The 27,387-nt window shown below is 40.0% G+C and overlaps 1 protein-coding gene and 1 long non-coding RNA gene across 9 annotated transcripts in view; one reads left to right on the plus strand and one right to left on the minus strand.

Moving 5' to 3' along the window:
- LOC141415527 (E3 ubiquitin-protein ligase UHRF2-like) overlaps nt 1-27,387 on the minus strand; it is a 79,545-nt gene that overhangs the window by 42,460 nt on the left and 9,698 nt on the right. For 3 of the 5 annotated variants that reach the window (XM_074052252.1, XM_074052253.1, XM_074052251.1), the window contains exons 4-5: nt 26,407-26,530; nt 26,075-26,182 (exon numbers count right to left, since the gene is read on the minus strand). In XM_074052252.1, the coding sequence (XP_073908353.1) occupies nt 26,422-26,530 (109 nt within the window). In that variant the 3' untranslated portion in view covers nt 26,075-26,182; nt 26,407-26,421. Of the gene's footprint in view, nt 1-15,482; nt 15,537-24,696; nt 25,045-26,074; nt 26,183-26,406; nt 26,531-27,387 lie in introns of those variants that run through there. The other 2 variants (XM_074052255.1, XM_074052254.1) reach the window with 2 other exon arrangements.
- The window catches only part of LOC141415528 (uncharacterized), a 128,878-nt gene that overhangs the window by 22,316 nt on the left and 79,175 nt on the right, over nt 1-27,387 (plus strand). The window lies entirely within an intron of this gene.

The following is a 27,387-nucleotide window of genomic DNA, read 5'->3' on the forward strand; positions in this document are numbered from 1 at the left end:
TTTCTAGATACATATGACAATCCAAAACTAACAAAGAAGGTAGTAATCACCTAAACAAATCTCCACCACACAATGAAATTGAAGCAGCAATAAAGAGTCACCAGAAAAAGAAAAGTTCTACCCTCTGATGGATTCACCTCTGAATGCTATCAGACCTTTAAAGAAGAACTAATACCAACATTCCTTAAACTTTTCCATGGAATAGAAAGGGAAAGAACACTGCCTAACTCATTCTATGACAACAGTATTATACACATTCCAAAACTAGACAAGGACACTTCCAAAAAGAAGTACAGCCCAATCTCCTTAAAGAACATTAATGAAAAACTCCTTAATAAAATAATCGCAAACTGAATTCAACAACATACAGTAAAGCTCACACACCATGACCCAGGGACTCAGGGATGGTTCAGCATATGCAAATCATTAAATGAAATACAACACATTAACAAAAACAAAGACAAAACCACTTGACCATCTCAACAGATGCAGAAAAGGCTTTCAAAAGGATTCAACACCATTTCATGTAAAAGCTCTGATGAAACAAGGAATATAAAGAATTTATTTCAACATTATAATGACAAACCTATAGACAACATCATACTTAATGGGAAAAAACTGAAGCCATTTCCCCTAAAGTCAGGAATGAGACAAGGGTGCCTACTCTCCCCACTCCTAGTCAACATAGTCTTAAAATTCCTAACCAGAGCAATAAGGCAAGAAGAAGAACTACTAGGAATACAAATAGGTAAAGAAGTAGTCAAACTATCCCTATTTGCAGATGACATGCTCTTACACATTAAAGACCCGAAAAACTCCACCCAAAACTCCTAGACACTGTAAACAGCTTCCGCAATGTAACAAGATACAAAATCAATTCATAGAAATCGGTAGCCTTTCTATACAACAGCAATGAACAGATTGTGAAAGAATATAGGAAAATAATTCCATTTATAATAGCCTCAAAAAAATCACACATTTAGGAATAAACTTAACAAAGGATGTAAATGACCTCTACAAGGAGAACTACAAACCAATGAAGAAAGAAACTGAAGCAGACTACAGAAAGTGGAAAGATCTCCCATGCTCATGGACTGGCAGAATCAACATAATAAAAATGATTACACTACCAAAAGCAATCTACATGTTCAACAAAATTCCCATAAAAATCCCAATGACATTCATCACAGAGACTGAAAATTCAACCATAACGTTCATTTGGAAGCACAAAAGACTGCTAATAGCCAAGTCAATACTTAGCAAAAACAGCAATGCTGGAGGTATCTCAATATCCAACTTCAAGCTATAACACAGAGCCATAGCAATAAAAACAGCATGGTACTGGCACAAAAACAGATATGAAGACCAGTGGAACAGAATAGAGGACCCAGATATGAATCCACACAGCTATGCCCATCTTATTTTTTAACAAAGGTGTCAAAAATATATGATGGAGAAAAGACAGCCTCTTCAACAAATATTGCTGTAAAAACTGGTAACCTACCTGTAGAAAACTGAAACTAGATACATACGTGACACCCTGTCCTAGTATCAACTAGTACTAGTATCAACCTGTAGTAGTATCAACTCAAAACGTATTAATAAACCTTAATATCAGACCTGAAACCTTGAAGCTAGTACAGGAAAGTGCATGGAATACATTGGAAGCAATAGGCATAAGACTTCCTCAGAAGAACTCAAGTAACTCAGCAACTAAGAGAAAGGATTGACAAATGGGGCAAATTGAAAAGCTTCTGCACAAATAAATGGTCTCTACATTGAAGATGCCAGCCACAGAATGGGAGAAATCTTTGCTAGGTATACATCGGACAAGGGACTGATAACCAGAATATACAGGAAGATCAAAATCTAAACACCTCCCCCCAAAATCAATGACCCAATAAAGAAATGGGAAACTGTACTAAACAGAACTTTTTCAAATGAAGAAGTCCAAATAGCTAAGAAACACATGAAAAAATACTCACAATCCCTGGCCATAAAGGAAATGCAAATCAAAACCACACTAAGATTCCACTTCACTCCTTTTAAAATAGCTAGCATCAAGAACACAAGCAACAACAAATGTTGGTGAGGATGTGGGGAAAAAGGAACCCATATGCTGCTGGGGGGGAATGTAAGCTAGTACAAACACTTTGGAAAACAATATGGAGGCTTCTTAAAAAAAATAAACATAGATCTGCCATATGATCCAGCAATCCCACTCCTAGGGATATATATATACACAAAGGAATGCTAGTCACATTACTACAAAAGCACCTGCATACCCCTGCATACCCATGTTTATTGCAGCATTATTCACAATAGACAAGCTATGGAAACAGCCAAATGTCCCACTACTGACAAATGGATAAAGACAATTGTGTATAAATACACAATGGAATTTTATTCAGCCACAAAGAAGAATAAACTTTTGTCATTCCCAGGTATATGGATGGAACTGAAGAACATCACCTTAAGCAAAGTTAGTCAGGCTCAGAAAGCCAAAAAATTGTATTTTCTCCCTCATATGCAGGTTATAGACCTAAAACAACTGCAGCAATATTATGGCACATGGGTCGCACTAAGGAGATACTGTGCATGGGAGGGGATAGGGCAAGGGAAGGAAACCAAAAACTTGAATGCTGTTGATGTGCTCCCTGTATGGGAGCGAATATAGTATTCTTAAACTGGCAGAGGCCACTATGGGAAGGGGACTAGGGAGTAGTGACGAGGACTGGTAGATATGCACACATGCATGGAAACAACACAAGGAATCTCCCTGCATAGCTACCTTTACCTTAAACTAGCAAAAACGTCATGTTTTTCTTATCATCTTTTATGCTTTTTCTTCTACAAAATTAGAGAACAGGAGGGAGAAAGCGGTTCTGCCCGGAGGCAGCGGGGATGGGGGTGGGTGGTGGAGAGAGGAGATGGCACAAATAATGTATACACATGTAACACAAAAATGGCACCTGTTGAAACTGTTCCAATAATCGGGGGAGGGGGTGAAAGAGAGCAGTAGAGGGGGAAATTCAAGTATGATATATTTGATACATTGTAAGAACCTTTGTAAATACTCCAATGCACCTTCACCCAGCACAACAATAATAAAAAATAAAATAAAAGTTAAAAAATACCTCCCACACTAAAATGTTATGCAAAAGTCTCATTAATATTCTTATACTACTTGGAAGGTTTTCATTTTTAACAACATTTTAAAAATGAACTTAGATTTGCAGAACCACAAAGTTGGCACAGAGAAGTCCCGCATATCATTTAACTAGAGTCAAGTAATATCACCTTACATAATCATGCTACTGTTGTCAATACAAAGCAATGTACACATATGCATTTATGGTAACAAAACTACAGCCTATTCAAATTACTCAGTTTATTCCACAGATGGCTTTGTGTGCTGTTGTTCCAGGACACAATGTAGGATAGTGAACCACTTTTAGTAATCTGGTCTCACTAATTTTCAACTGGCTAAAATTTTATCAATCTCTATTTTTGTAACTGATGTAACATTTGAAGAGTATTGGTCAGGTGACTTCTAAAATAAAGGTCAGTTTGGGTTTGCCCAATGTTTTTTCATGATCAGACTGGGGCTTTGGGAAATAATGAGGCAAGAAGCATCTGCACTGGTTTGCAGTGGTGGAAGGTGTCCTTTTGATGCTCCTGCCTCTTGTAGGGATAAAATCTGGAAGGAGACTGGATGGCTATATATCTATTAAAATATCAGTACCTGTGGTCTGTGGGTATCTCAGAAGAATTTACAGTTGTTCTTCACCAACTGTCCTCCCCGCACTTACTGGCCATGCTTTACATCACTGTGTGATGCCATGTTTTCTGTTGTAGACACTCCAGTGTTTCAAATGGAAACAACAGGACACTAGCATGACTATAGTCAAATGTAATAGTTTTACTCTAGACTCAAGAAAACTGATGCCTGGGGAGAGATTACCCCTCCCAAGGATAGTCAATTCTTAGAGAGGCTCAATATGCCTTCCCACGCAAATTAACCTGTACAAATCATCTCCTCCAATTGCCTCTTTCATGTCTTTTGCATATCCCAGACCAATATTCCCCTGTACTGGTCTCCCCAGGACCAGGCATAGGAAAACTTGAGAAGGCTTCTCCACTGCATAGCATGCTGAAATGATTCAAACTAACTTACGTACTCTGCCTCACCTGTTCTTTCCCACAGAAATCACAATCAAGGCTTTTGCCATGTTTTCCTCTCATGTCCTACGTGTTCCAATGGACCCAATGCTTCCAAAGTGGCCTTACTTGAATGATGTGTCCCCTTCCTTTTGGGAACCAGGAATGTCGAGTAGTCTTGTTAATGGCAGCTGTCTTTTTCGCTCTTGGACATACCATACTGGAGTGACCCTAAAGTACAATCAAAAAAGTGTGGTGCCTCTTATCTTGTTCCGGCCTCTTTCCCTTGCCTTGCCATGTCACCTGTCACTGTACCCTACCCTTCCTTATGTGACCTCTGCTTCTCTGTGCCCTTCTTGGTGAAGTACCCTCAGGAAGTCATATTGCCATCTTGCTGTCCTTAGCAGGCTCTCCTCCTCACTCTATGTACTCTGACTGATGCCACCCTTCTCTCACTTTGAAAATGACTCAATTGCTATTTTTCTCAGCCTCATCTCTCCAGCCTGGACTTCTCCCCAACTCTTAGGCTAAATATGTTCAGTTCTGTTTTGATAAAGTTTTACTGGAACACAGTCATGTGCATACGTATTGACCATGGCAGCTTTAACACTACAGCTATAGGACTGAATGGTTATGGCAGGCAGTATGTACCACAGAACATGAAATATCTTTACTCTGTTGCTCCACAGAAAATTTTCTTTGGGCCATCATGTGTACTCAGTGTTTCTATGATGATATCTAACAAGTCCTAGAGCTCAACTGACCCAAATGAAACTTCATACTTTCAGTCCCTTCCAAACCCATCCCCCCTGCCCCTGTGACTGATGTCACTCTAATTCAACTCTACACCCAAGGGACCCTCCCTCCCCCTCAGCCCCTTCCACATCTAGTTAGGTATCAAGTCATCATAGTTTTATTCACATTCATAAACTTATTTCAAATTTTGTTTTCTCTTCTCTCTTTGGCCCTGTTCATGTGCATTGTTATCTCTTTCCATGACTCCTTCTAAAATTCCTACCATGCTTTATTTAACAACTGTTTATTGATACACAGTAGTCCTGTCTGCACAGCTGTATACAACCATAAAAAGTAACATGTCACTAAAACTACAAGGGGATCTTAATAATCCACGGGAAAAATAAAAAGTTGTTTTGTCCCCTTTAAAGTTTTTTGTGCAAACCTTAAGATCTCCATCACTGTTGTATATTCATATATAAAGAAAAAATAATGTTTAATTAAAATATCTAACATTTTATTAAAATGTATAATTGAAAAGCATTAGAAACATGGAGAATCAAATTGATTTATTATTTATAAAATGATCAAGAGTGGCTTCAGCAGCGCTTGCCTTCCTATGCTCTTAAAGCATCTTTCCCATGCCTTGGTGAATTGTCACATTGATTTTTAGGTAGGACCAGCTCCTGCTGTTTCATCATTGGTGGTTTCAGTGTCATGAAGTATCCCTGGGAGATTCTGTGACCTCAGAGGTTTGCAGCATGCCCTTCTTCTTGGTCCTAGACATTCTCCTCATTCATTGCTACATTCTCCTCACCAGGTTTCCCTGGCTGCACATCTGGAGTCCTGGACAGTGGAGTGTCTGTCTTCCATGATCAGCTTTAACACCTCTATGTACATTTCACCCAAATTTCACTTGCAGAACAATACTCTTTTTTTTTCCTGTATGTTTACCTCTGCTGACCAGTTCCCTCTTTTCATTGCTAATTTTGGTAACTGTCATGTAGATTTATTACTGAGAAAATAGGAAGCAATGCAATTTCCTGATTTTCTATCTCCATGAATGGAGTGTCTGACACACACTGACCAGTCATCATCACATTTTGAAAGAAGTGACTTGGCTGGTCTCTGATTCTGAGGTGCACGTGTTACTTCTGAACAGATCTGCTGGCTGAAGCACAGTGTGAAGTTCACACTGTTGGTAAGAATGGAGTCTGATGCTTGAGCTTGGTAGTTGGGGGACTGATGTTGTTTGACTAGTCTTATGAGTTTGATGCTGGGAAATTTGTCTGTGTTTCCTTTCATATGAAAGCAATTGTCCTAGCATTGCTGAGAGTAATGTGTATCAGAGCTGGGTAGTGAGGACCACCACCTGTAACAGGTGTGCTGAACAGTGTTACAGTCCTGACATGGCAGCCTGAACAAGGCAGACATTTGTCCTGAGTGGGGGTCAAAGTGCACTGGGAAAGTGATGAAAAATTCAGCCGGTTCCTATATTCTAAAGTGAGCTAGAGCTAATGTGTTTCCTGAACACATCCTGCAGTTGCTGCCTCCATTCTGTATCATGTTCCATTGCCTTCTCCATTCCTCTTGATCTGTAACAGGTCAGAGAGAATCATCTCATTGGCAAAGCTCTCTCCTCTTTCTGCCCATCCTTCCTCTTCTGAGTCTTATACCCACTATGCTGCCCCTGCCCACTGCATGTCACAGATCATTGAAACCTGTCTGTATTTGTGGTTTTTACCATGAGCCCATGAGCCTACTAGGTCTGGAGCTGCCCTCAGTTCATCTTCTGTAGTCTCTGCCCTGGCCAGTTTCCTCCTGTTTGCAAATACTGACATAGGACAGTGACCCAGATACTCATTCCATGAAGCAGCTCAAGAAATTGATGACAAAATGTTACTGCATCTGTTGGAGGTATGGTTCCCAATCTTTCCCCAGTGTTATTACCTTAGTGAAGGTGACTATTCCTTTCTCAGGTCTGGTTTTAATTTTCCATTTTAGCTGCTGCTATGTCTCTTCTGTCACATTGTTTCTACAACATGTCTGGTGTTAACACACCCAGACCTGAAGTGGATAGTATTTTGGGCTTCACATTACCCACAGCAGCTCTTTTCCAAGAGGGCGTGCATATTTTAGCATGTCCAGGACAAGAGATTAAGATTGGTGAATAAAATGTTGGGGCCTATATTTACATTTATATAAATGATAGAAATTAAGGAAACTCTCTTACTACAGCTTATATGCTGTTTATATTTGCATACACATACAGAAATGAATCATTATGTTAAAATAGTTTTGCTGCTTGAGTTACCCCTAAAGTAAGTCAAAATTAGATCCAAAGTAGGCATGCTTTTGTTAGGACCTAGCTTGAGCTAGCTTGAGCTTAGGCAGTCAGGGCTGGATGCTAGAAAGAGGCAACTGGCTAAAGTCACCAGAAAATAGAAGTAGGGCAAGAGAGCAAACACAGCAGGATGCTGGTCAAGGTGTGAAAAGTGGATAAGAGCAATTGAAATTTGACAAACAACCTCAAGGAGGGGGAATGAGGGAGGAAAAATGTGAGTACAGACTTTGTAGCAAAACTATCAGACCAGTCTATCAGAAAACAGTTTTTTAGGAGCTTGCAAATGCTACCCTCAGAGCCAGATTAAAACCTCTAGTTCTCAGTTGTATGGCTCAGTATTTCTGAGTTCCACCCAGGCACTAAAGGTCCTCTGTCTTCCTGTACCTAATAAACTTTGTCTTGCTTTCTGCTCACCTGTTTTCCAGGCTTGTCATTCTTTGACTGATCTTGGACAAGTATCTGACAAACTTAACCCACAGTGGTATACAGTTATTCTTGTATCACTTTGTAATTAGTTGTTCTGATTTGCTGTAGTAAATACTATGAGAATTGTCTCCCAAATGCATTTTCCATGTCACAGTTTCCCAGCCCTCAGATTGATCAGAAATATGGTATCATAAGCTTCAATGTCATTAAGAACATGGATGTGGAGCTCAGGCAGGAGTGTGGCACCTGGGCCTACTCACAGGACCTGTACAGAGACACAATGCTACAGGCACTCGCCTCTGTGGGTGACCGGGTCTTACCCTAGGACCCCCAGTGCCTTTCCTTTTTACTTGCAATACAATATGGACCCTTTTTAGTGTGTAATACAATTTAGCTGTTAGATTCCAGCATCTACAAACATCAGAAATAATGTTGGTCTCTCACTTCTTCAATGCAAGATCCCAGTGAGTACCTGCCTGGGGCTATCTGGAAGCACCACATCATCAAACCAGAGGCCATTTACAAGTTAGAACAAGGAGAAGAGCCCTGGTTATCACAGCCACATGGATGATGGCCAAAGGATCCATGAAAATGAAAGGCTCTTCAGGGGTCCAGTTGCAATAGTGTGTAAAAAAGGATAGAGCCCATAAAACTAAAAGGAGATGACCAAACAGACTAGAGAATGGCAGTTTTCTTTCTTAAAAGCCAGCAAATAAAGAAATTGGATTATAAGTAAATATAGTAGCACTATAATAAAACTGACAAAGGTTATAAAATCTACTAAAATTGGGCATAGAGTAGGGTAAAAGCAGAATAGAAGCACACAACCTTTACTATTGTTTATAATAAGGGATCACTAGATTTTGTCTAAACAAATAAGTGGTTAAGGGAATGTAACAAAAAACCAGAAATGAAATCTATTTCATTTATTAAAAGGAAAATACAAAGCAGGGCATGGGGTGGGGCACACCTGTAACCACAGCTACTGAGGAAGACAAAGCAGGCCTCACCAGTTCTAGGTCAGCCTGGGCAATATGGGAAACTGGGTCAAGAAACAAAGGGCCAGGGATGTAACTCAGTGATAGAGTACTTGCCTAGCAAGCAAGAGACCTTGGGTTCATTCCCCCCAGTATGGCAAAGATATATTTAAAAGGAAAATACACTTACTGAAAGTATTTTTTTAAATAAACCCAACTGAAATAGAAATACCATAAGATGAAATTCAGACAAAACAGTCTGACAGGTAAGATATAATGACGTGTATTGAAAGCTGTTGAATAATGGGGGATAGGAAGGAAGGGAAAAGGGAGAGTAACAGAGGAAGTTGAACTGATGAAAGTAAAGTATACTCACAGTGTGGATACATCAAGAAACTCTTTGAACATTGACTTAGAAATCAATAATGAAAGACCGTACTGTAAAATAGGTACATTGTTGTGGGGGGTACTTGTGGGAGAGAGTGGGTGAATGGAGGAGATGAAGGAGAGGGACTATGGTTGATGGGTTTCATATACATACACAACATACAACAATGAAACCTCTTGCAATTACTTTAAATGGGGCAGGGAGGGTTTTTGGGGAGGGGGAATGGAGGGGGTGATTCAACCAATGTACAAGGTAAGGCTATTCGTAATTGTTGCAATGAATCAGTCCTGTACAATGAATATATCCAAATTGAAAAAGAAAAAAACAGCCTGCCAATCAGTAAGTGCAAACTACTATCTTAGATACATTAGATTTTAAAAATTCCAACATATATTCCCATGTGTATTATGCCAAATAAACAAATAGTTGAGGTTGAAAGTTTGAAGCAAATGGTGGCAAAGTTGATGACAAAAAATATGGTTTAGGGTTTGTGATCTAAGCATGAGTAAGAGTTAAAATTAAAGAATACAATCAGTAAATAAAAAAGGAACTTTAATAAACTGTAGAGCACAATGTTAAACGATGGTAAGAACATGTGAAAAATCTAGTAAGGCATCGAAAACTGAGAAGCAAAAAAACTCTCTTCATGAGGATAATGAAAAATTACCTCTCTTAATCAACTTCTATGAAAAGGAAATCAGAATCCAAGCTGCAGAAATGCTATAAAATAGGAAAATTAATGCTGTATGTATAATAACTGTAGGATATGGCTAAAATGATCACGAGAAAATAATAGCTAACCTTCATAAAAAAGAATATAAAAGAACAATGACAAAATGAGAACATAAAAACTAGAAGAAATAAATTAAATTAAGTATACTTTTGAAAATGGGACGAATCCCCCTTCCAAAATAAAAAATCCCAAGAAATGTTTCTGACAATGGAAAAAAATGGATAAATTTTAGGTAATCTAACCAAGGTAAAAGGATGACAGCACACACATAAGAATTTTTTTTTCTTTATTTTATTTTATTTTTATTCACATATGCATGCATTGTTTGGGTCATTTCTCCCCCTGCCCCTCCCCCACCCTCTCCCCTCTTGCCCCCTCAGTTCCAGGTGGGTCCTGTTCTGCCTTTATCACTAGTTTTGTTGAAGAAAAGTGACAAGCCTAATAAGGAAGACAATGCGTTTTTGCTAGTTGAGTTGAGGATAGCTATACAGAAATATTCCTAGCATTGCTTTCATGTACACATGTTATGACCCATGTTGATTCATGTCTAATTGATCTTTACCCTGGTTACTGATCCCCTTCTCATGATAATCTCTGTTGCTTTAAGGTTTCTGTATTAGCTCCTCTGGAGTGGGGACATCAAACGCTTTCATGTTTTGGATTTTCTGCCTATTTCTGTATCATCCAATTATAAGTATGCACCTACCCATCGATACACCAGAATACTATTCAAGTATAAATATCAGGGGAAATGGGTAACATGTGCAGAGAAATATAAATACATGTGGTACATTATGAAACTTTATTGAGACAGCTGAAACAAGACAAATGGATGAAAACTAAACCAGGAAATGGAATGTTTACTGGGTATGCATGTGAATCACAGGTCTCAATATTTTTATTTTAAAGTTTTCAGTTTACACAAGCATACATATAGATTTAATGGTTTCCTGAAAATAATCCCACTCTTGTATGGAAGGGCTTGCTGCACAAAGAGATTTTCATGTGTGGAGAAAGATTTGGTTGTCACACCTTGGGGAGTGGGGTTTGCTACCTCATCTAATGAACAGAGGTCATTGATGATTCTTAACAGCCTACAGTTCACAGGATTGCTCCCTAACCCCTACCAAAAGACTTATCCTGTCTAAAGTGTCATTATTGCCTAGGGCTGAGAAACACTGCTCTAGCAGGGAGAGAACTTTTTATGAATCTCTGTTAGTAAGACAATATGTTATGTGTTAGTTTGGGATATTTAAACAGTTAAGCAACTGAGCAATTCAATTAAGCAATTAGGAATTAAGCAATTCAAAAACCCAAGAATAAACATGCACTTTACACATGTTGACCTGCAGGTGGCACTGCAGAACAGGAAGGGATCCTCTGCTTGTCTGTAAGGGTCAAATAGTCTCCCTTGTCTCACACCATGCCCTGAATCACTTTGCAATGGGCTGAAAACCTGATCATCAAGGCGAAAGAATACTTTAGAAACTTGTATGGAGGACATCTCTAAGACACAGGGGAGAAAGTGTTCCTGACGATAAAGAGAAAGATTATATATTTGAAAATGAAAAGACCAGTCAGAGAGTGACAGATAGATTTTCAACCAAAAAAGAGCCAAAATGTAGGTGGGCATGGTGGCTCATAGCTGTAATCCCAGTTACTCAGGATGCTAAGACTGGTAGCATCACATTTCTAGGTCAGCCCAGGCAAAACGTTAGTAAGACGCCATCTCCAACAATAAGCCAAGCATGGAGGTGCACAATTATAGAATCCCAGCCACTGGAGACATCTGTAGGAGGATCATTGCCTAAGGACAGCAATGGGCAAAAACACAAGATCCTATTCAAAAAGTAACAAAAGCAAAGAAAGGTCTGGGAATATGGCTCAGGTGGTAAAACCCTAGTATGCAAAAAAAAAATGTGGAATGTAACACTTGCAACAGATACAACTCACAAAGAATTAGTAAGATAGAATGCAGAATTCAGATATTACTTTAGTGTGGGTTTGTTTCCATGATATCTTTCTTTAAGATGCATCCCTCCTCTAGGTGTCCACAAATCTCTGCCTGTTTCCTTTCTTCAAAGCACCTCTTCAGCATCCAATGGGCTGGGTATTGTGCACACACACTGATTTTCCTTGTTTTTTGTGACCCTGGGAATACAAGCTCCAAGTGAGCAAGGGACCTTTGTCTCTTGTTTGGTGCATCATATCCAGTGTCTGCCACATGGTTTTTTTTGTTTGTTTGTTTTTTTAATATTGAACTAGTATTGATGAATGAAGAACAATTTTTTGTTTTCCAAAGTAAAAAGTTTTCCCAGAAAAGGAAATACATGTGGCTAATAAAAATTAAAAGACAGTGGATTCATGGTATTTGGAGGAAACATAGCATTAGCTCCCAGTGAGATGCCAATTTATACCAATCAGTGTTACAGGGCGAAGCTGTCATACCTACTGTGTGTAAGAAAAGGTACTGTCAGAGACAAAAAAATATAAATATAGAAAAGAAAATGTACTGTTAGAGACACCTGTGAAAGTCAGGCGGCAGAGCCAGGGTGCTGTGACTGGCATCACTCTTGCTTTGGAAATGCATATTCCCAGTTATAAGCAGTTGCACACCAGTCTCCTCATCTCTAGAGACACTTTTTTACATGTTCATAAGGCCAGGAGTGTACATGGTAGTATCATTTGCAAGGGCAAAAAAATAACAAAGTATAATGCTGTCATACAGTGGACTATGTTATTAAGTACAACAGGGACAACTGCAAGAAACGTAAGTTATGGCTTCCCAGTTTTATCATGGACATTTGGGATGGATAAGCCATAGCTATAATGGGCTGCTCTGTGCACTGGACAGTGTTTGCCAGCATCCCTGATTCCTCAACTAGATGTCAGCAGTATCTCCAAGTTCAGACAACCAAAAATGTCTCCTGATGCCTGGGGAGATACTCACTCATCTCTGGGTGAGTACCACTGACATATAATGAAAAAGATGTCACAGAACTCTATAAAATAGAATGAAATATCATTCTATACTATACTATATCTCTGTCTGAGCCCTCCTGCAACAAGATATTATTTGAAATGCAAGCGAAATGGAACAATAAAATCTATCCATATAACTGAAATAAAGGAAGAACAGAGAAATGAGAATCAAAGGCACAGTTAACAAATAATTAATAACATATAGAGCTAAACACAAATCATCAATAAATACATCCAATAAAATTGTCTTGGCCATTAATCAAGCACAGATGGCCAAATGCTCTTTAAAACTCTATACCCCTGCTTTATAATAGTGATGATAATACATTATCTGTATACATGGAGAATCTCTATATGCAGAGTGCCAGAACTAAGTTTAAAAAATAATGGAGAGCCAAGTGTTATGGTGCATACCTGAAATCCCAGCTGCTAATGAGGTGAACACATAATGATCATGAATTTGAAATAACCTAGGTAAAGTTAGTGAGAGTCTATCTCAAAAACAAAACAAGTGTAGTTCAAAAACAAAAAGTAAAGTTCAAGTTGTAGTGGCCCTTCTTTCAATACTGCAAAAAACCAAAACCAAAACAATTTTCGAACCTTTCCAAGAAACTTATTTCCAATATGATGATACAGGGAATAGTAAATGGATGCAAGAATTTATCCCAAGCAAACACGAATGAAAAGCTAACTGAAATGTGTGCATTCATAGTGGATGAAGCTGACTTTAGAAGAGTGGACATTTCCAGGGTTAGGAGGGACATTCCATAGTGTCATAAGAACACAAAATTATCTTAAATATGTTTTCACTTAATGTTAGGACTTGAAAATCACACAAGGGAAAACTAACCAAACTTGAAGGAGAATTTGACAAATCCACATTGAGAACTGGATATTTCAACACTCTTCTCTTGGTAATCAATAAGACTCAGAGAGAGAAAATCACCAACAACACAGGACAAGACAACACTATCCCCCAACTGCATCAAATAGATACATACTCTTTTCAAATGCACATAAACATTCACCCAAATAGATGATATCTAAGGTCTTTGCAGACTTAAAAGAATAGAAATCACATAAAGTATATTAGAATGCATAATGATATTAACAAGAAACCACTAAGAAAAAGATGATATAAACTTTCTAACTGCTTAAATATTAACCAATTCACTTCTAAATTCTTTATGTGTCAAAGAGGAAGTCTCCTACGAAATTAGAAAATTATATGAATTAAACACTTTAAGATTTATGGGAGGCACATAAGCCAGTACTTAGAGGGAAATCTATAACCTTAAATGATGTAATTTTTAAAAAAGAAAAGTCTCACATCAATTAAGTTTCCCCTTCAGAAAAACAGATAAAGACCAAAAAATAAATGCAGATACATGGAAGAAAACAATAAAGATAAGAATAGATGCCAGTAAAATTGAAAAACAAAAAGCAGAATTCAGTGGGACCAAAAGGTATTTCATTAAATATAAAAGTATTTCTAGGAATACAGGCAAAGAATAACACAAAGAATTCACAATTCACCAATATCCTGAAATAACGGGTGTCATCATAAGCCAGGGAGCCCTCAAACAGATAAGGCAGGAGCACTACAAACGTTTCCATATACATAAAATGAACAACTTAGTGAAATGGACCTGTTCCTCCCCAAAACCAAACTTAAGAACTCTCCATGATGAAAGTGAGACCTTGAATAATTTTGTAGTTATGAATGAAGTTGAATTTTCAGTTAAGGAAAAGAAATTCTAATCCTGGAACATGAAAAGAAATAATGTCAATTGCACTTTGTCTCTTCCAGAAAAACGGGGCAGGAGGGAACATGTCCCATTTTTACCTTTGAGGTTATGGTCACTCTGATCCCTAACCTAAGAAAATATAAGAAGAGAAAGATACAGAGCAGTCAATGTCCCTCATGAGCCTTGTCACATGCAGGCAGCACTTTGCTGTGTCTCTCCTTGTCATCTACAGAATGAAGAAGAGAACACAGGAATGGGGCCCTAGGTTTTGGAGTGCAACTTAATGGCAGAATTGTACTATAGAAACCCATCTTAAAACCTTTTTAAAACAATCCCTGGTTGGAAAAGAAATGGAAAAGTGAACCATCATCCAGAGAAAGGTACAATCCCTATAAACAGCCAGGCCTCCTTTCCAGGGGCTCAGTTCAAAGTGGGAGGACTGAGAGAAGCCTGGGAGGAAGTAGAGGCTCCTCAGAGCCACCCTGTCCTCAGTCTAGCACCTCCTGCTCCATCTACAGGGTGAGGGAGCCACCTCTGTCCTGTGGCCCTTACACAGGTGTTTGAGGTAGGAGTGGGGTGAGGGGACCCCTCCACTTCAGCCTGTAATGGGGAAGGAACTTTTCTCAAGCCTTGCCTTCATGGCAGAAGTGTAGACTACAACTGTGTTTCTGTCCCACTTTGTAAGTAAGTGCTCAGAGCAGGCAGCAGGGACACCATGAACAAGTGGTGCTGCCTGTGGCCTACATGCTAGTGAATTGGCCTGGCTCAGAGCTGCCATGCTTGGCCTCCCAGACACCTGCCTGGTGCAGTTGTGTCAAATGGGATCCCCCACCAGAGCCTCAATCCTTCACAGACCCAGGATCTCCAGCAGGAAAGCGGGCTTGCAACAGATGGAGGCAAAGATGACCACCAGGCTTCTTTCTGCTGACTCTGCCACCAGCACTCTCAGGGTGTGAAGAGTAGATTGGGGATCTTCAGGTGGCTTAGGCAGAGAGGACAAGGACAGTTCTTAAGCTCTGCTTCTCTCCCTTCTCTTTTGCATCTGTGGGGACCAGTTAGAGGAGTCACTTTGCTGAAAGGAAGTACAGAAGAAAGGCCCTGGCAATGGCTCCCATGAAGGAGCCCTCTTTAAACCCCTGCCTAGTTCAGACAGCACATTTGCATACTCAGGAAAGTGAGTTGCCCATCATGTGATCCTTTCATGCTCATTTACTCCCACCTTCCCCTGCTGGAATTGGAGAAGTCAGGAGTCAAGGCCAATGGCTGTTGGAAGAGGAAGAAGCACCAAGGCACAGCAGAGGGAGAAGGCAACCCTGCTGTTTATCAGCCTTGTTCAGGCTTCCCTTGAAGAGCAGCTGTACCTGGTGAAATGCTTTCCTTTCAGTGCAAGGAGACTGGAGGAGACCTCTTATTCTTGGGTACAACCAACTGATTTTTCCTTATCTGAATATGAACAGCTAAGCCATGGGGATCCCAGATTTCAACTAAAACTCTAGGGACCCAGCACTAGGGCACAGGTGTTAGCAGGGAATGTGGAGAAAACAAGAGTTGGTTTTGTACAACCCCATGAGTATAAATTGTTCAAAGTCAAGGCTGGGATTGCAGAAGGGTCCTTTAACATCAAAGTCAATTAGTAGAAACCAGCTAAATATCATGTGCAAAAAAGTGATTTGAAAAATTACTTGAAAGAAGATTCAGTTTGTTTTTTCTTAGAAGACACTAAGTTTCAAATACATACAAAGCTCTAGTTTTGTGCTATAAAATTACATTGCTTCATTCTAGGTCAAGAAGTTGAATTTGGAGACATTGAGTGACTTGCCCAAATCATGGACATGGTAGTGACAAGGATATATAATTCCAGGGACCATAGGGGGAAAAATAAATTTAGATATCATACAAAGATTTAGTGGCCACTGGAAATAAGTGTGTAACATATTCCTAGCACTAAATTATGTCAGGAATAAAAAGAAAGGGTGGAGGGACGGTCTTTCTTCTGAAGTTTCAGGATGATCCCTAAGCTGAGTGAAGTCCCTGGGTTAAGTAGTCATGGGTAAGGAATGATAGACACAGTGAAAGCATCAGAGGCAGTTGTTGGTGATTCCAGGTTCTGGACAAAAGAGAAGCAAGAGTGGTAGGCACTGTCACAGTGAATGAAGGTGAGACTGGTTAACACACACACACTCTCAGAACTGAAGACCTGTGCCACCCTCCCTTCCTAGACAGGATGATAGCCTTTTTCAGTGCTCATCTACTTTGGTTGGAAAAGTACTCTTTTAGTTTCTGGGTCATTTGTGAAACTGTGGCATTGTGGATATGAGGAGCACAAAGCACATGCCTGTGATGCAATTGGCTAGTCTTATGGCAGTGTGACCTAAGGAGTAGTGGTTCTTCAGCAAACCTCTGAGTAACCATGGAAACTGAGCCTGTTTGGAACAGCAGGCTCATTTCTTGTTTGGAAATGCAACATCCACATTGGCCATGGGTACAAGTACAACAAAGGATTGTGCTCCAAGAGTGGTTATGAGTTTGACCAACATTAGAGAACCTATTGGGGAAGCCATTAGGGAGCCCTTGACTATCTGGATCTGGATGCATTGTGCTTTGATAATGTGAGCAAGACAGAAAGGGGAGCTGTGGGTTTCTGGGAAAGCCTGTAGAAATTTCTTCTTGTAGGAATCCCTTTTGAAAATAAAATAGGTGAAACTGTCAGTATGGCAGTCATAAAGGAAGTGGCTCCTGGGAATAACAATGTGAATGCATCTTTTGTTATTATTTGGAAAAGGCCTTTGTTCCTTGGTGCACTAATAAAGCATCTTCAGTTGCAGCATTCCACCCTGTGTTCTCGAGTGTCTGATCTACTGAAGTCAGTGTGAGACTTGAGACCTATGTTAAATAAAAACTATCTCAAGACCAAATGAGTAATACATCTTGAATGTATTTAGAAATACATATCTGGACATATTAAGAATCACTTCAGGGACCAGGAATAGTAGAATACTTGCTTAGCATGTCTAAGGCCCTGGGTTTGATCACCACAACTACAGGAAAAAAAAAAACTTTATTAGCAGTGAAATATTTTGAGGTAAAAAATCTGAAAACAAGAAGTGTATTTTTGTTATTTTCTCCATTATCTCATTTTAACATCCATTTCTTCTTGGTATGTATAAAAGGCCAAATGTTTATATAATTTAAAGTACATGAATCTTACTAAGATAAACTAGTGGTGGTAAGCAAATCTGGAAATATGGACATTATCTTTGTAACAGATTGAACCCCTTGACCATTTCTTCTAGGGTGAAGACACAAGTTTTTGACATAAAAATTGGACACAAATCATTTAAGCAGCATTTGACAGATGTGTGTGCACTGACTGATGGGAATGTGACTTTAATGAACATTGTTTATTGGAGGTTGGCACAGGTGTTTGACCTCAGGCCTCCAGCTTGCTAGGCAGGTACTCTACCACTGGAGCCATACCTTCAGCCTACTTGCACAGCTTTTTGAATAATGCCACGGAAGAAAAACCTATTTAGCAAATTTTAGTAACAAACAATTTATTATTGATGTTTGTTTCAGACTTTATAACCTCCCCAAACAACTTTACTTCAAAAGACTGAAGAATAATCACTTAATTGAATCATAATAAAAAATCAAATTGAAGCTGGCTGGAATCCTGGCACTCAGAAGGCTGAGCCAGGAGGATTATGAGTTTGATGTCAGCGTGGGCTTTTGAATGACTCTATGGTCTCTGTAAGAGGAGGTCTCTGTGAAGACTGTGAGATTGTGTAAGTCTAGGTGGTGCTGTGGGAGGTCTCTGTAGGAGATCTCCTGTCAGGAAATGGCAAGGCAAGGGCAAGGGCAAGTCTCTGTATATTGTCTTGGGGTGAATTGTGTATGAACTCTATGGAAAACTTCTACATCTTTGGGAAGCTACTGTGGGGAAATGTGAACTCACATGGCAGTTTTGTGTGTAAAGTCTCAGTATAAGATCACTGTGAACTATGTGTAGTCTCTATGGAAGGTCATTATGACATTCCCAAGTGACTGTGCATATGGTCTCTGTGGGAATTCACTCTGTCATCCCCTAGTGACTGTGTGGTCTCTGTGGGAAGCCACTATGACATACTCTAGTGACTGTGTATATGGTGTCTGTGGGAGGTCACTGTATCACACATAGTGAGTGCGTGTGTGGGCTATGTTGGGGATCCCTGTGCCAACCCTAGTGACTGTATGGTGGTCTCTGTGGGAGGGCAGGGTGATATCCCCTAGTGACAGTGTGGTTCCTGTGGGAGGTAACTGTGCCATCTCCTAGTGCCTGTGTGGTCTCTGTAGGTCATTGTGACAGCTCTAATAACTGTGTGTGTGTAGTCACTGTGAGAGGTCACAGTGACATCTCCTTGTAACTGTGTGTGCTCTCTGTGCGAAGTCAACTTGACATCCCCTAGTGAATGGTCTCTGTGGGGGATCATTGTGACACATCGGTAATGTCAGTACGTGTAGTCTCTTTGGGAGGGCACTTAGACATCCTCTAGTGACTGTGAGGTCTCTGTGGGAGGACACTGTGTCATCACATAGGGCCTGTGTAGATTCTGTGGAAGGTAATTGTGACATCCGAAGTGTGTGTGTGTGTTCTCTTGGGAGACCACTGTGCCATCCTCTAGTGACTGTCCATTCTCTATGCGAGGTCATTGTGACACCCCTAGTAACTGTGTGCATTCTCAGTGAGAGGGCACTGTGACATCTCTGAGTGACTGTGCATTGTCTCTGAGGGAGTACACTCTGCCATCCCCTTGTGACTGTGTGTGTTCTTTGTGGGAAGCCCCTGTGCCATCTCCTAATGACTGTGTGTGGTCTATGCGTGAGGTCACTCTGACATCCTCCAGTAACTATGTGTGGTCCCTGTGTTAGGTCAATGTGCCATCCCTTAGTGACTGTGTGTAGTCTATGTGAGAGGTCATTATGACATACCCTAGTGACTGTGTTTATTGGTCCATAAGGTCACTGTGCTATCATCAACTGACTGTGTGTGTAGTCTCTCTGGGAGGTCACTGTCACATCATCTAGTGACTCTGTGTGTTCTCTTTGGGAGGTCACCTTGAAAAACCCCAGTGACTTTGTGATCTCAGTGGGAGGTCACTGTGTCATCTCCTAGTCTTGTGTGTGGTTCCCATGGAAGGTCATTCTGGCATCACTTAATGACTGTGTGTGGTCTCTGTGGTAGGTTACTGTGACATCCCTTAATGAATGCCGGTGATCTCTATGAGAGGGCACTATGACAAACCCTAGTGACTGTCTGTGGTCTCTGTGGGAAGTCATTTACATCCCCTAGTGACTGTGTGCAGTTTCTGTGGCCAGCCACTGTGCTACCCCCTAGTAACTATGAGTGTGGCTTCTGTGTGAGATCACAGTGACATCCCCTAGTGATTGTGGTCTCTGTGCAATAAGTATGTGTGTTGCCTCTGTGACATGTCAATGTTTTATCACTTAGTGACTATGTGTGGTCCCTTGGGAGGTCACTCTGACATCCCCTAGTGACAGTATGTGTGGTCTCTGAGGGAATTAACTGTGACATCCTATAGTGATTCTGTGTGTGGTCTCTGTAAAAGTTCACTGTTACATACCCTAGAGACTGTGTGTGATCTCTTTGGGAAGTTACTTTGATATCCCCTAGTGACTGTGCATGACCTCTTTGGGAGGTCACTGTGACATATGCTAGCATCTGTGTGTAATACCTGTGGAAGGACATCTCCTGTGTTGTCTCTGTAGGAGGTCATTATGGCATCCATAGTGACAGTCTGTGTAGTCTCTGTGGGAGAGCACTGTGACATTCTCTAGGGACTGTGTGTGGTCATTGTGGGAGGTAATTGCCATCACATAGTAACTGTGGTCAGTGTGAAGGTCATTCTGCCATTCCCTACTGCCTAAGTGTGTGGTCTCTGTAGAAGGGCTCAGTGGCAAACCCTAGTGACTCCTTATGGTGTCTGTGGGAGGTCACTGTATCATCCCTTAGTTACTGTGTGTGGCATCTATGGGAGGCCACTGTGACATCTTCTAGTGACTATGTGTGTTGGCTCTGTGGGAGGTCATTGTGATATCCCACAGGGACTGTGTGAGGTCACTGTGACATCCCCTAATGACAGAGTTAGGTATCTGTCAGAGGTCGATGTTAATCCCTAAGTGATTGTCTGTGGTCTCTATCAGAGGTCACTGAGACATCCTCAGGTGACTGTGTGGGATCTCTTTGTGAGGTCACCTTAATATCCCTTAATTACTATGCAAATGGTCTCTGTCAAGGTCACTGTGACATCCTCTAGTGACTGTGTTTGCTCTCTGTGGGAATTAAATGTGACTTCCCCTACTGTCTGTGTGTGGTCTTACGGAAAACCAGTGTGGTACCCTCTAGTGACTTTGTTTATCGTCTCCGTGGGAGGTCACTGTGACATCCACTACTGACTGTGTTTGGTCCTTGTGGAAGTTCATTATGATATCCCCTAGTGACTGTGTTTGTGGTCTCTATCAGAGGACACAATGACATCTTCTTTTTACTCTGTGTTCTCCATTGGAGGACATTGTGCCATCACTCAGTACCTGAGTGTGGTCTCTGTGGAAGGTCACATTGCCATTTCTTAGTGACTGGCTGTAGTCCCTGTGAGAGGTCACTGTACCAACCCCAGCTGACTGTGTGCAGTCCCTGTGGCTGGTCACTGTAACATCCCTAGTGTCATATGTGGACTCTGGAGATCATTGTACATCCTCTAGTAACTGTGTGTTCTCTGTGGGAAGTGATTGTGATATCCACTAGTAACTATTTGTATGGTCTCTATGGGAAGTCACAGTGACATCCTCTAGTGACTGTCTTTGGTCTCTGTGGGAGGTCACTGTGACATCCTCAAGTGACTGTGTGTGTACTCTCTGTGGTGGGTCACTGTGCCATCCCATGACTTTGTGTGGTCTCTGTGGGTGTGGGAAGTTACTGTGACATCCCTTAGTGGTCTTTGTGAGAGGTTAGTGTGACATCCACTAGTGAATGTCTGTGATACGCACAGAAACGCATACACATAGTCACTGTAATATCCCCTAGTGACTGAGTTTGTTCTCTCTGAGACATCACAGTGACATCTCCTAGTAACTGTGTGTGTCTTCCGTGGGACAAAATTGTGACATACCTAGGGACTGTGTGGTTTCTATGGGGATAACTGTGATATCTTCCAGAGACTGCATGTGTCTTCTCTGTGGTAGATGACTGTGCATCCCTTAGTGACTATGTGTAGTCATGTAAGAGGTCACTCTTACATCTCCTACTATAATCTGTGTGGGTCTGTGGGAGGTTACTGTGACATCCCTTAGTTGCTATCTGTAGTTTGTGTAAAAGGACATTATGAAACCACCCATTGACTATGTGTGGTATCTGTGGGAGGTCACTCCTGCATACTTTAGTGACTGTGTGTGTGGTCTTCTGACATCCCTTAGTGAATGTCTGTGATTCACACAAACACACATACACACAGACACTGTGATATCCCCTAGTAACTTGGTGAGGTCCCTGTGCGAAGTCACTGTATCTTCTTCTAGTAACTGTGTGTGGTCTCTGTGAGAGGTCAATGTGACATCCCTTAGTGACTGTGGTGTCTACTCTTAGTGACTACTCTTAGTGGCTGTGGTATCTGTGTGAGGTAAGTAGTATCTGTGTTCCTTGTGGGAAATCACTTTGCCTTCCCAGAGTGATTATGTGTGTGTTCTCTGTGGGAGGTGATTGTGGCATCTCCTAGTGACTTTGTACGATCTCTTTGGATATCACTGTGACATTCACTAGTGGTGGTGTGGTCCCTGTGGGAGTTTGTTATAACATTCCCTAATGACTGTGTGTGGTCTCTGTTCAAGGTCACTGTAACATCCCTTAGATACTTTTGTGTGGAGTATGTGAGAGGTCCCTGTGATATCACCTAGTGATTGTGTGGGAGGTCATTGTGAAATCCCCTATGCACTGTGTGTGGTCCCTCTGTTGGATGTCCTTGTGATATCCCCTAGTGACTGTGTGTGTATGGTCTCTGTTGGACGAAACTGTGGTATAGCCAGGTGACTAGGTGATTTCTCTGTAGGAAATCCCTCTCCCATCCTCTTGTGACTAGGTGTGTGGTGTCTTTGAGCAGTCACATGACATCCCCTAATGACTGGGTGGTCTTTGTGGCAGGTCACTGTGACTTCCCCTAGGAACTACTGTGGTCTTTGTGAGAGGTCACTGTGACATCCTCTTGTCACTGGGTTTGTGGTCTCTGTGGGAGGTCAATGTGTCTTTCAGTAGTGACTGGGTGTGTGGTCTCTGTGTGAGGTCACTGTGTAATCAAGCAGTGGCTGTGTGTCTGGTCTTTGTGGATGGTCACTGTGCCATCCCTTTGTGACTGTTTGCTCTCTGTGTGACTATCCCTAGTGACAGTATGTATAGTCTTTGTAGATGATCATTTTACACCCTTTAATGACTGGTGGTAGTCTGTGAGGAGATTAACCTTGACATCCTCTAATGAGTGTGTGTGTGGTGTCTCTGGGAGGTCACTGTGATATCCTCTAGTGACTCTGTGTGGTCCCTGTGGAAGACAAATGTGCTATCTCCAAGTGCCTGTTTGGTCTCTGCGGGAGATCACTGTGACATCCATTGTGACAGTGTGTGTGGTCTCTGTGAGATATCACTCTGATATCCACTAGTGAATATTTGGATTCTCTGTGAGGTCATATGACATCACCCAGTGACTGTGTGTCTTCTTTGTGAGAGATCATTATGACATCATTTAGTGACTGTATTTGTGACTGTGTAAGTTACTGTGACATCCCCTACTGATTATCTGTGACACATATGGAAACACATACATAGTTATTGTGATAACCCCTAAGGACTATGTGTATATGTTCTCTCTTAGAGGTCAGGGTGACATCACCTAGTGACTGTGTAGTCTCTGAAGGCAAGAAATCTCGACACTGACCTGCAACATATGGATAATACTGAATTCTATTTATATTGTTTTTCCTATCCATACATAAATATGGTAAAGATTAACTTGTAAATTAAACACAGTAAGACTAGCTTATTTCTCTTGAAATAGCTAAAACTATGTGGAGGCACTAGTCCAGGATCTGAAGATACAGGTCAGTGATAGAGCACTTACCTATCACCCATGAGACTTTGGGATCAATCTCCAACATTTCAAGAGTAATTCTGTGTTTGCCAGGTGTGGTGGTTCAGGCCTATAATCCTAGTTACTTGGGAGAATTGAAGTTCGAAGTCAGCTGGGAGAAAAAGTTGGTGAGACTCCAATCTCAACCAATTAAAAAAAAAAAAAAAAAAAGCTGGTGTGGTGGCAAATGCCTGTTAGCCCAGCTACAAGGAAAGTGTAAACAGGAGGATTGTGGTCCAGATTGACCCTAGCATAAAAACATGAGACCCTAGTTCCAAAATAAGTAAAGCAAAACTGGGATGGGGAGATGGCTGGTAGAGTGCCTGCCTAGTAAGCACAAGCCCTGAGTTCAAGCCAAAGTATTGAAAGGAAAAATAAAAAGAAAGGAATAATCGTGTTTGACTTTCAACTGCTTTAAAAAATATGCTAAATGGTACCATAGTAACAAGGCCAAATTACCTGTCTCAATTTGGGTCCTATCTATTTTCCAAGCTTTGTCTCCAGCTCCTCTTTCATGGAGCCTCTGTGCTTGAGCCAAAACAACTCAATGTCACACGAACATGTTATCCATTTCTAAACTGCTAGTCCACCTTCAGGGGCCTAATGCTTTTCCTCGTCTTCAATTGTGCCTCACTGAAACAAATGTTCCTTCTTTGTGTACTTCAAACTCCCTCAGAAAGATATTATAATTCAGTTTGCCACATAATTGTTACAGTAAAAGAAGGTGAAATTCAAACTTATACAGTGACGTTGGGAGTAGAAGGCACTTTAGAAGTCAACAAGAAACCGGAAGAAAAACAACCCAGAAAAGACTAGGCCTTGAAAATACGAGCAACAGACGTGATCACCTGATTTCCTCACCTCACCAACCCTAGTAAAAATAAATCTTATCTTTCATCTCTTTTCCATTTCTTAAGTGGTAAACTCATCCTATAAGCTGCTCAGGTTAACAACCTCACAGTCATTTTAGTCCACATTGAAGGGGTTTTTAAAGTCTCGGAACGAGGCAATAAGCATGCAAAAGTATTTAGTAAATGAAAATATTTGCAGTGTTTTATTATACATTTAGATCCAAAGTCATAGAAATGTAAACATTGAATACCAATTTAGCCAAAATATGACACAACTATTGCAAAGATGAGAGGACATAAAGTACTAAATGTTCATATTCCATAGAAGGAAGTTAAAAAAAGTAAAGTATTAGCCAGGATGCCAGTGGGTCACGCCTGCAATCCTGGCTACTAAGGACGTAGAGATCAGGAGGATCACGGTTTGAAGCCAGCCCAGGCAAAAAAGTTCAAAAGACCCTATCTCGAAAATACCTAAAACAAAAAGGGCTGGTGGAGTGGCTCAAGATGTAGGCCCTGAATTCAAGCCATGGTACTGCAAAAAAAAAAAAAAAAAAAAAAGTGAAATACAAAGGAAAGGAGGCCATATAAACATGTTATTTAGAATTAAGAAAGTAAATCTAGATGAAATAAAATTTTATCTCTGCAAAACAGAAAAAGGGGATGAAAAGTAGGGTGGGTTTTAAAAATACAAATCAAATACTACTTAATTTTTGAAGTTATATACATGTGCTACATTATTTTAATATTCTATCAAAAGTGTATGTACCAGGGCCATCAGTATAAAAATTAAAGCCTCTCTTAAAGTCCATAATCCTAGATATCTCTAATTAGAAAATGCTCTACTCAAGAGATTATTTTCCTTTTGTATTAAGTTTTCCATGATAAAATTAACTTTCTAAAGAAGAAATTAGGAATATATACAACAAAGCAGTCTTCAAGGGGAAAAAGTAAAATATTTTATTCCTCAATTAGCTGGCACTTCCTTCTGCCCAGTACATCAGCATTCAGAATTAGCCTCAAAGAAAGCACATGATGAAGTCTAGAACCCAATGACATTAAATGAGAATTTACCACATGAATTAAAGAAAAAAATTTAATATTTAAATATTAATTTTTCTAAAGAAAAATTGTTTACAAAGCTCAACAATAATGTTAACACTGTAACTGTAACAGAACAGTTAAACAGAGTGATAATAAGGACAGCTGATGCCTAATTTTGTGATGTATGTTTCCTGTGTGTTTACCTCTGGGGAAAAATATACTTACCCCAAAGAAACACTTTCATTCTAATAACTGAAAGCCACGTGCTATTAGGAAAGTTGATTTATAACCAATAGATGTTAACATTGCTTCAATTTTAATTATACCAAATTTTACCCTTTCAACTAAGCCAATTTAAAAACATGCCTGAGAGCTAGGTGTGGAAGTACACACCTATAATCTAAGCACTCAACAGGCTGAGGCAGGAGGATTGAGTTCAAGGCCATTTTGGGCTCTGTAATGAGACCGTGTCTGAAAAATCCAACAAACAAAAGTTCTTAAATAAGTAAATAAAAACTTACTTGAACTCTAAATCTCCAAGTCGATCCAACAGGAATACCAGGAATAGGTCCATAATGCTTAGAAGGAACAATAGTACATTCTTTCGTTCAACCAACACAAGCCATTCCCTGTAAATCATAAAATAAGGTGTTTGAGAAATCATTTATGTTAAATCTTAATGAAAAACTTTAATTCCTATAAGATGTAAATGAAGTAGAAACCCAGCTAATGATATAATTTAAGCATCACTGTTATTAACAAACATTGTTTAATCTTTTACACCATTACTACAGTATGGAAATATTCTATACTATAAATTCTACTAAGGAAAAAACAGAAGCTGCTTCTTTACCCTGCCCCAGTCTCTTCAGCTTTCAGTACTAGATGATGGCATCTTTGCTTTCTTTTTGCTCATCTTGAGTTTTTCACCAGCCTTTACAACCTCACTGGAATCAGTTTTACAGCAAGGAAAATACCTTTAAAAGCAAATTTGACAATACATTAAAGCCTGTAACAGTAATAGAATAATGGCCTGTCTAGATTAGGTTATTTACAAAGCTTAAGTTGACACTGAAGGATTAAACTTTTCAAAACATTTGCATGATTAGGCCAGCTGTAAAAAAAATTGTCATTCCTTTAGAGAATTTAAAGATTTTAGTATAAATCCTCATGTTCAGTTCAAAAGCCAGACAAAACTATGAGATTCAAATGGAACCACAAACTCTTATCTTATCTAAGATAAGAGAATAGAAATTATTCACTTGAAATTCTTATCATTAAAACTAAAGCAGAAAGAATTGATGCTTCCAGATCAAATATTTAACTGTACAATAGATACATCTTCACATCTGATGTTGGTTTTTAGAATTCTCAAGAAATACACATGTCACAGTGGAACTACGTATAGATATCTTACACAAACAAAATTGTCTTTTTTTTTCCCCAAAAAAAATAGAGAACAGGAAGGCAAAACAGGTCCTGTGGTGGGGGAATACCAGTGGGAGGGAGGAGATTATAAGGAAAGAGTGCAGAAGAGTGGATATGGTAAAAATATTATGTACTCATGTATGAAAATGGAAAAATAAGACCTATTAAAACTATTCCAGGAATGAGGGGAGGGGATATAAAAGAGAGTGATGGAGGGGATGAATTTAACTATGATGTAAGAAATTCTATAAATGTCACAGTGTACCCCCAGTACAGTAATTAATAATAAACAAACAAAAATAAAGACTATTATAACAAGTATATAGAATACCAAGGATGTTTGTTTATAGGAACCTTACCTGTAGCTCATTTCCTGTACTTGTCTGTTCTTTCTCGTAAGTTGTCT

Source organism: Castor canadensis, chromosome 13, assembly GCF_047511655.1.
Source record: "Castor canadensis chromosome 13, mCasCan1.hap1v2, whole genome shotgun sequence".
Lineage (NCBI taxonomy): Eukaryota > Metazoa > Chordata > Mammalia > Rodentia > Castoridae > Castor > Castor canadensis.